The sequence below is a fragment of the Trachymyrmex septentrionalis genome, unplaced genomic scaffold (assembly GCF_001594115.1).
Source record: "Trachymyrmex septentrionalis isolate Tsep2-gDNA-1 unplaced genomic scaffold, Tsep1.0 scaffold66, whole genome shotgun sequence".
Taxonomy (NCBI): Eukaryota; Metazoa; Arthropoda; class Insecta; order Hymenoptera; family Formicidae; genus Trachymyrmex; species Trachymyrmex septentrionalis.
In genome coordinates, this window is record NW_017305843.1 from 523581 (window position 1) to 534184 (window position 10604).

General features: G+C 32.0%; 1 protein-coding gene across 1 annotated transcript in view; it reads left to right on the top strand.

The window, feature by feature from the left end:
- Nucleotides 1–10604, top strand: part of LOC108753220 — a 13258-nt gene that overhangs the window by 274 nt on the left and 2380 nt on the right. The window contains exons 2-12 of the mRNA XM_018494632.1: nt 59–268; nt 633–833; nt 909–1048; nt 1119–1373; nt 1461–1628; nt 1738–2231; nt 6119–6336; nt 8163–8344; nt 8572–8719; nt 8801–9168; nt 9399–9867. Coding sequence (XP_018350134.1) covers nt 59–268; nt 633–833; nt 909–1048; nt 1119–1373; nt 1461–1628; nt 1738–2231; nt 6119–6336; nt 8163–8344; nt 8572–8719; nt 8801–9168; nt 9399–9867 — 2853 coding nt within the window. The remainder of the gene's footprint in view (nt 1–58; nt 269–632; nt 834–908; nt 1049–1118; nt 1374–1460; nt 1629–1737; nt 2232–6118; nt 6337–8162; nt 8345–8571; nt 8720–8800; nt 9169–9398; nt 9868–10604) is intronic.

Sequence of the window (10604 nt, forward strand, 5' to 3'; positions counted from 1 at the left end):
ATAAATTATATAAATAACACATTTTATTTTCAATTTATTTTTCTATTTTGTCAAATAGGTGATAATGAAAACAACAGTTGGCGATATAGATTTGGAATTGTGGACGAAAGAAGCTCCCAAGGCTTGTAGAAATTTTATACAGCTCTGTATGGACGGTTATTATAACGATACAATATTTCATAGAATTTTGAAAGGCTTTATAGCACAAGGTGGAGATCCAACAGGAACAGGAGAAGGTGGTGAGAGCATATATGGATATCCCTTTAAGGTACAATTATATTATATTACTAATTTCAGCTAGTTATCTAGCATGCTTCTTGCTTTTGTATGTTGTTGACAATTATTATTTATATTATGTATTCTTATTTATATATCTGTTTATTTTTATTTATATTATCATTTATAATTTAAATTTAACATTTTAATTTTTTTGTTTATGTCACCACATTGAGGATGACTTTACAAGTTAAAATATCTATGATCATTTTATGTTTTTATATTTATATATTGTTTGTATCATTAGATAAATAAGTATGGTTATTTAGCTTGACTCATTAGCCCTTTATTTATTTATTCTAACAATTTATAATTTTCTGAGTATCAATTTTATTTTTTATGTTGTCTGTTCACAGGATGAATTTCATACAAGATTACGTTTTTGTCGGAGAGGATTGCTTGCTATGGCCAATGCTGGTAAAGATGACAACGGTTCCCAATTTTTTTTTACACTTGGTGCAACACCTGAGTTACAAAATAAGCATACTATCTTTGGCAAAGTCACTGGTGAAACAATTTACAACATGCTTAAGTTGGAAGATGCACTTGTAGATGAAGTAAATATTTAACATGTATCTTCACAAAAAAAAAGATTAATATATAATTTTGTAATGAAAAATATTTAATTTCAGAATGATAGACCTCAGTATCCACAAAAAATTTTAAAAACGGAAGTCTTAAACAACCCATTCCAGGATATTGTTTCAAGAGTAGTATCTGAAAAGACGGAAGATAGTAAAGAGAAAAAAAAGAATAAGAAAACTGGTGTAAAGTAAGATAAATATATAGTTATTTTAAATAATATAATGTTTATCTTTTTTATGCATTTCCAACTATGCTAGGAATTTCAAGTTACTATCATTTGGGGAAGAAGCTGAGGAAGATGAAGAAGAGTCATCAATTTTAAACAGACAATATAGTGGCAAAGGAAAATCAGCGCACGACTGTTTATCTGATCCAAAGTTAAGCTCACAGTCTGTGATTGAACCTGTTGAACCACCAAGTAAAAAAATCAAAGAGGATCGCAGCAGCGATTGGGAGAGTGATGATGAAACACGAACTCCAGAAGAATTGGCTGCTTTGCAACAAGAAAAAGAGTAAGTTATTTGAAATAAAATATTATGTAACAAAATAATTGTTGTAATATTATCTATAATATAGTTATAATAATTTTATATCAACAGAGCTATGAAAGAGAGGATCAAGAATAAATTGAAGGATTCTAAAAAGATTTCCCAATCAAAATCGAAAATCGAGAACGATGAAACAAAAGATGAAAATATAAACGAAAATCCAGAAATTGAAGAATATTATTTCGGAAAAGATCGAGATGACGAACGAAAGAAAAAGGCGTATGTAACATTATTTTATTATGTAAATTGTAAATGTATGTGAAATAGATTTGTAGCTTTAAAAAAAAAAAGAAATAAGCATTTATATTATTTAAAATTAAATTTTTAGTGAAGCAATAAGGAAAGAAATACGCGATTTAAAGCGCAGCGTACAAAATGAAAAGAAAGCGAAGGAAATAGATCAAAAGCAACAAGCCGAAAAAAAAACAAATAAGTCTGAAGTAATGAAAGAATACATAGAGACGCAAGAAAAGTATAAAAAAGCTAAGGAAAAATTGCCTAAGAAGGGTAAAACGCGTGAGGATTTTACGATGGAACTGTTTAAGCAATTTAGGAACAAACTTCAAAATGCCAAAGAACATACGAAGGATGATATAATAAGCTCCGATAAGAAAACGTCGAAAGATACTGAGGATGATAATCCGCATGATGAATCTTGGTTGACACACGTTTTGCAATGTGAAGAGAAGGCACCAGTGCTTGCCAAAGATGCCAGTACGAAAGACGATGATTGGTTCGAGATTTACGATCCTCGGAATCCATTGAATAAAAGACGAAGAGGAGAGAAATCCCACAAATCTAAAAACAACAAAAGTAGTAAGAGTTATTTCCATAATTAAAATTGGTTCATAATTGTTAAATAATATAAAACAATTAATTAAAATGAATAATTATTTTTAATTACTTAGTATATGAATATACTTAGTATATGAATATTGAGTGTGTGCGTGTGTGCGTGCGTGCATGCGTGAAACTAAAAATGATGTATAAATAACACATAGAAACATAGAAACTAAAAATGATGTATAAATTATATTTCAGTAAAATATACTTTGAATGTATGTATATATGTTCTCATATAAATTTTGAATTTATTAGGAACATTGTTCATTAGATATAGATAAATAATTTTTTGATAAATTAAAATGTCGCATTTTTGTTCTCAATTATCCAAATACATTTACTTTTAATCACTTTTGTGTGCTCTACACTCTTTACATTTAGCGGAATTGTAGACTTATTCATCATCATTAGCACTGTATAATCTGCTGATTATACATACAAGAGAAAAAAAGAAGAAATCGACGTTTAAGATAAAAGTTTAAGATTCCGGAATTTTTTCGGATAATAGATAAGTTGTTTAGACATGTCATTACGCCTCATATGCGACAAGTACAACAGTATTACATGCGTCACAAATCCTGAGTAAATAGACCGCCAATCGAGGCTTTTTTAATTCGCTCGTTTTAATGTGCGATAAGACGTTGATACAAAGCTTAGCATGTTCGTAGATTCAGTCGATCTGTCGGTGGCGACCGATACGCATCACGCGTTTTGTTTGATTTCGCGATAGCAGATCGAACATAATTATCGTATTTTATCATATCCTTCTAGTTAAATAAATTTAAAAGACGACGTTTTTAAGATTCTTGTTTTTTTTCTCATTGAGAAAATGTGTAAATTAGTTCAAATGTACAATAGATTATAATGAATGAGTCAAAAGACAACTTTAGCACAATTGAAATTTGCTGCGTTAATTTAGCGTTAGATCTCGGAAACTGAAACTGTAAATAACATTATCGTTTGCAAGTGAATTGATATTATATAATATGAATGTGAAAAATAAATATCAGCACAGCGTGTACGCTTATTAAAGAAGCTTTATTCGTGCGTTCTGTTTCGGGAAGAAAACGTATCAGCGATTTTGGCTTGTGTTTTGAGTTTTAAAACGGAGCAGGTCTATGCTGTGATCTTTCAAGGAAAATGTCAACGACACCACTAAGAATAGGTATATATTCCTTGGCAGAAATCTTCGCCGAGAATTTGTAGTGGCTTTTCATATCAACAGCCTTAATATGTTATCAGTTCGAATGACAGTGTATCGTGGAAACAGTATAAAAGCAATTGCTATTTCGTATAAATACGCAATATGTCGCTCTGTTGAGCCTTCGATGTACTTTGAACGACAGTAATATTTTATATTTAAATTCTTTACAGAAATAGTGCGTTGTAATGATATTGTTTTTTATAAGCGGAAACCTGCAAACGCACGTACTTTATCCTTCGTTTAATTGCAAGAAAACTGTATGTTCTGCGTTCAATTAAAAGATATACGAACGAACCAATACTGATGTTTTTAACATAAAATTATAAAATAGAACAATAAAGATTAGGGAATATGAAGTATTAGAGTTCTTCAATGATTTATATATCAATTTTTACAGTGCACATTGTGTTCAATAATTAGCCGCACTGTGTAACAATGAAAGAAAACGTTGCCTTTAAAAAGGCGGCATATTCACTGTATAATCGCGCATTCTTCTTTAATGTAGTTCATTTGATCGTAATAGTACAGATGTGTATGCCGCCCTCGTGAGATAGATTGGTTTTATTTTTAAGTTTCTCAACTTGGCTGGACTTTGCAAGTTTAGCAGCACGTGTTCTACACACGGATGAATTTTTCTTTCCACAAATACAAGGCGCATTAACACGATATAATTTCTTTCTATAATTTTGAGGCGAAATGAAAACACCAGACTGTCTAATTGAAAAGAAATTTTACTTTTAATACATTTTTAACACGTTTATAATAAATTTTTTTAGCAAAAAAATTTAAAACATGATTTAAAAAAATTACTATTAATATGATTTCACTAGCTTATAAAATTTACACAATAAAAACGGATTGCTGAGACGTTTTAATTAATCAATATACGAAACGTGCATCGCCTTCGTTTGAATTAAATATAAGCTCTCTATTATAAATCGCATAGTTCTCCATAATGAAAGGAATTGTTTTATTGAACTGTTTAATTTTCATGATGCTTTATTTGCCCAAACCGTCTGAGTAAACAATGATCTTCTTATCCAATAATAATGTTCTGTAAAAAAAAAGAATTATTAATAGAATATATGATAAGTATAAGTTATCGTGGAGTGCATCATTCTATAAATCGGGTCATCGTTTTGTTGAAATGTAAAGGTGAGCCTGATGACCTTCTCATCATCAAATCTGGTATTGTGCGAGATTCTTGCGACGTCCGTCCGCGTTCTCTCACGAGTTCACGAAGTCATTGCAATGTAATCGCTGCAATGTTGTTACTCACACGTGTTTTTCTTTAAATATAATTTGTTGTTGTGGTTTTCAGATTTTCTACACACACACACACACACACACACACATATGATTTATTCGGTATTACAAAATGTTATAAATAAATTACCCAACATGTGTCACACATTCATAATATAATATGAACGCTTCTAATTAATTCAAGATACGTTCAAGTTGCTTTTCGATGCAAATGTTATCTCTATATCTTGAGAAGCACGAGAAAAGTGTATCTATAATATAATGACTTCATATTAGTGAAAATATGTTTAATATTTGACGTTTTAATGCGTAAAAGTTCAAGAATTGTCTTCGCTCTAATTTTTAGCGCTTTGTTAAATAAAATTGATTTGTAGTACACCCAAGTAGCACACAGCGCTTACAAAGCATTAACAAAGCGTTAAAAAAGCGTATATAATCGCTTTTTAGCGCTTTGCAAGCGTTGCTGTGCTACTTGGGTATTATCGAATACATCACTAAGATACAAACAGACATTTTGTTACATACTATTAATGATACGATAATAGATGTAATAAAGATATTTTTGAATTTAAAGAGTGTGTCGAAGTAAGATTAGAAGTCCATAAAACACAAACTCGCATTTCAATATTATATGCTTTAGCGAAACTGTAGGATATTCAAGGAAATTTCCATCGGTTTTTAACGCATGTAAACAAGAAACATATCTTGGATTGCCGTTGCAGATAATAACGATAAAGATTTATATCTTCAACATGCGCTACATTTCATATCGCGGAAGTTGATACGCTTAATTAGGTCTACTTTAAAAATTACTAGTTTCAACATCAAGAATCAATAATTGTTAGCTCATGTAAAGAAAGCTACAAGTGCATAGTATTCTCATATCTTTACAATTCTAGCTCTGTAACATCTATCACTTTTAGTTTTCTACATAAAAATTCTTGCAAGAAAGAAGATAATTTTGAAAATATCGCATTTATAGTGTTTTTAAAAACATTTTTTAATTTTTTAATATTTTTTTCAGTATAAAGAGAATTTGAGAGAATTGAATTAGAACGGGAAATAAACCGGTTTTAATTTATATATATAAATTAAATTTTAAGTACTGTAAAGTGATGTGTTCATGACGTCTCATTGACGTTAAAGTCATTAAGACGTTATTATAAGGTATTAAGATGTTATTTATATAACGTTGTTTAACGTTATTTTAGTATTTGTAAAAGAAAGGTAAATAGAAATGAAATTATCATATTTAGAAGTTAGTATAAATAGATTTTAAATATATTAATGTAATTTAAAAAAACAAAATTAAACATTAAAAATTAATCTCATTAATATTCGCAGAATATTAATAATGAGATGTCTATATGTTTTATATTGACAACATTTTTTGCAGAGGATGGTATTCGTCCACGAGATTGGCAACCGCGAAAATCGAGTTATAAAGTGCCTTTTAGAGTGATGCGATTGTGTTTGCTGGGAATGCTTTTACCACTTGCATTCATTGTTGGGCCTCTGTATCTAAGATACCGCGTATACTCCGAGCAATTATATGCTTTAGCAATATCAGATCAAAGATTGATCGACAGCAAAGTATCTACCGTTTGGTGTCAAGTAAGCCATTTTATTATTAATATTTTATTCTTAACTTTTCTTTCTTTTAATTCTTAAAAATTTATTAATTAAATCTTAAAAGAGAGAGAGAGAGAGAGAGAGAGAGAGAGAGAGAGAGAGAGAGAGAGAAAAGAAAGAAAGAGAATCTATATCATTAATTTTATTCTAAATTATTGTATGTTTAATTATTACGAATTAAATATAATTTTTTCTTTTAATAAAATACAGTAAGTTTATAAAGATTACGTTCATATATAATATATAAGGTGTAGTAAAAAGAAATCTATTATTTTTGCATTAAATTGAAGGCTTTATTTAGCATAGTTAGAATGATCCGATTTAGGTCAAATATGCACCGTTTTGTTCGATAACTTGTTGCCATTTTGAAGGTAATTTCATTATGCCTCTCTCATAGAAACCCTCGTCCCTATTGGCAAAAAACTGGGACAGTCGATTTTCACAAGCTTCTCTTGAGGCGAATTTTTCACCAGCAAAATCATTCGCCATAGACAGGAACAGGTGGTAATCACTTGGTGCCAGGTCCGGACTATAAGGTGGATGCATAAGAACCTCCCAACCAAGCTCCCGGAGCTTCTGGCGAGTCACTATCGATGTGTGTGGCCTGGCGTTGTCTTGATGGAACACAATTCCTCTCCTATTGGCCAAAGCTGGCCGCTTCTGGGCGATTGCTTCTTTCAGACGGTCCAATTGTTGACAGTACAGGTCCGAATTAAGAGTTTGGCCGTAGGGGAGCAGCTCATAGTAGATGATTCCCTGCCAATCCCACCAAACACACAGCAAAACCTTCCTGATCGTCAATCCTGGCTTGGCCACCGTTTGCGCCGGCTCATCGCGATTCGACCACGACCGTTTTCGCTTGACGTTGTCGTAAGTGACCCACTTTTCATCACCAGTAACCATTCGCTTCAGAAATGGGTCGATTTTGTTGCGATTCAGCAGCGATTCGCAGATGGAAATTCGGTCCATGAGGTTTTTTTGCGTTAACTCGTGTGGCACCCATACATCGAGCTTCTTTTTGTATCCAGCCTTATTTAAATGGTTCCAAACGGTTTTTTGTGCAATGTTTAGCTCCTGGGCAATCGAAACAGTGCTTACATGACGGTCGGACTCGACGATTTCCATTATTTTATCGACATTTTCGACAATTGGCCTTCCAGAGCGTGGTGCATCTTTGACATCAAAATTACCGGAACGGAATCGACGAAACTAAAATTGCGCGATATTGACTGTTACAGTATCAGGACCATAAACACTATTCACATTTTCAGCCGCATGGCTTGCGTTTTCGCCTTTATCGAAGAAAAACTGTAAAATATGGCGTATTTTCTCTTTGTTGGTGTCCATCTTTGACACGCGCTCAAACAATACTGACTCAAGCAATCACAAAACTGTCTGAGAAGTTTTTTTAGTACGAAATCTTATCTTTCTAACGCCATTTGGCGTAACCCGATCGCACTTATACAACGCGAGATACAGATTACTAAAGCCATCTATTGGAAAAATAATAGATTTATTTTTACTACACCTTATATACATATAAATGCGATATTTGAACTAAGGCCCAGTTTTACAATTCATGCTTAACTCTTAATCGAGATTCAATTCTAGAATTGGAAAAAGATAAGGAATAAATTGAACCTCGATCAAGAATCAACAATAAGTTGTGAAATTAAGTCTAAATAAGTCTTCTTTGTTACAAGTAATGTTTTGCAATAAATTGTATTTGTTCTTTTTTTCTTCTTTTTTCTTTTTTTTCAAGAAGCTAAAGTTGATGAAGTCGATGATAAATCAATTGTTGTCTATAGAGCCAAGTGATCAAAGTTAATGCCACGTTCAATGCGTATCTCATGAGTAATGAGCCAGTGGTTGAAAAAGAAGCAATACCCATCTCGATGACAAGACACCTCATTATGGAGGACGACATGAAGGAGTACTGGGGATTCTATCTTTTGCATGGCAGTAGTGTCACTGTTTCAACTTGTGTAAGGTAAAATTATAAATAACAATGGAAGCTCGTTATCTTGTAATAAAATTCAAGAAAAAGAAAATTTTCGTCACCTATGTGCAATAATTATTGCTTATATGTATATCCACTTAATTCTCTCATTCTTAATTAAAATTTATTTTAACATTTTAAGATATAATAATATACAATAATAATTTATTTATTTACATTATTCTATTATAAAGATATGAATACTTTATTGTTTTTAGATGGCCTGGCGCTTCTTTAACAATAATTCGAGGCTTCAAAAATCTTCATGATTGCGCCTTTATCGGAGATGATAGCAGCGAGGAACTCGAGGAACTCGTCGAAATCGCTAAAGAAGAAGATCTTCTTGATGTAAAGAGCACTACGGAGGTATCCTTTCTCTCAAAAATAGATTTTTCTTTTTAAAGATGTATAAAACATTTTTATTTAAGCTATATTTTTTTATCACAGACAGTGCGTCTTAACAACATACCTGACAAAATGAGACGAGCAGACCAAGACGTACATTTTCATCATAAAGATAAAACTCTTCGTTTGAATATTTCTAAATCATCTACACATCAGAGCAGTCACGAATTGGATCCTGAAACAATGCGATATATCCTCACCCAACTTTTGGCCAAGACCGATTATACAAAGAAGAAGCAGAAAAAGAATCTGCATCATCATTATGAAGCAGTCTTTAGGGATATCATCAATATGGATAAACCAATGACAAATGGAACAACTCATCCTAGAAATTTACAAGATTACAAGCTTCAAGAAGAATCAATAAGCAGATTTGACAATAAAAAAAATATATTAGAAAATAGCACAAAGTGCGTTATTTTTTGTATTGACTAATATCTTAATAATTATACCTTAATAAATATTTTGATCCTTTTCTCTTTTATTAGTTGGAAAATTAACATTAAATGTATTATTAATTATTATTAATTTGATTCTGCAGATTGTAACGTAGTCTTTTTTATTCTATGTATAATTAAATTTTTTTTTTCTTATTTTTTTTTTCTTTATAATTAAAAATTGTGAAACTTAATTGTTTCAGATTCATGCCAACGCCTTCAAAAATATTAGTTTCTTTTCAAGAAGAACAGTACAATTACAATGAATCTAAGAGCCAACAGAATTCCACGTTTTCGTCTAATTCGCATTTAAATTCTACAATATCTATCAGCAAGCAAATGGAATCTAGTATGGCACAAGAAACCGTGAAGGAGCAAGAAGAATCAAAAACTAAACAGACAAACTCTGAGGAAGTGTTTCAAGATGTTTTACGCAAAATCAATTCTTTCGGTGATCGCAGAAAACAGATATTGCATAAATTAATGGATACGATTGACATGCAAGCCGGTGCCAAAGGTGCTGCGTTAAAACAATTGGTGAACGACACGATGAATGATAAGAAATTGTCGAGAGAAGCTAAACGGCGAAGAAGAAGAGATTTAGTGCTTTCATCGCCACTTTATCAAGAATTAACGGAAGAAGATGAAGATGGCGACGCAGCGATAGAAGAGGTAAAAATTTCATTTCGTATTTCTTGTGTTTTAAATTATTAATCTAAAATGTAATAAATTAATTATAATTACTCTAGAATAATTTATAGGTATTTATAGGTATAATATTTATAGGTATTTCTATACAAAAAAATTATAAATTTTAATAAATATTTATTTAAATAGTACTACAGGGTGGGCCATCTATTGGTACGTTTTTAAAAATGCGATCAAATGAGCATACATTGATATTTTTTATTAATTTTTTTGTTGTTGTGAAGCTAAAAGTATCCGCGTCAAGAATGAAAAACGATTTCGTTCATGTGGCTCCCTCTACTGGCCTTACAGTATGCCATTCGGTCACCCCAATTATTAATGACATTTTGGACTACCTCGGCGCCAATTTCACTCAAAACAGTCGTAATATTGTTTTTCAAAGCTGGAATTGTCTCTGGATTATCCGCATAACATCGGTCTTTAACGGCACCCCACAGGAAAAAGTCCAGCGGTGTCAAATCGCAGCTACGCGCAGGCCAATTGACATCTCCTGAACGGCTGATTATGCGGTTGTTGAACTTGGTGCGCAGAAGGTCGATGGTAAGTCGGCTTGTATGGCATGTGGCGCCATCTTGTTGAAACCAAAGGTCGTCCACATTCATAGTGTCGATTTGAGGCCATAAAAAGTTGGTCAACATGGCTCTGTAGCGTTCGCCATTGACGGTAACGGCGTTTCCAGCATCATTTTCGAAGAAAAATGG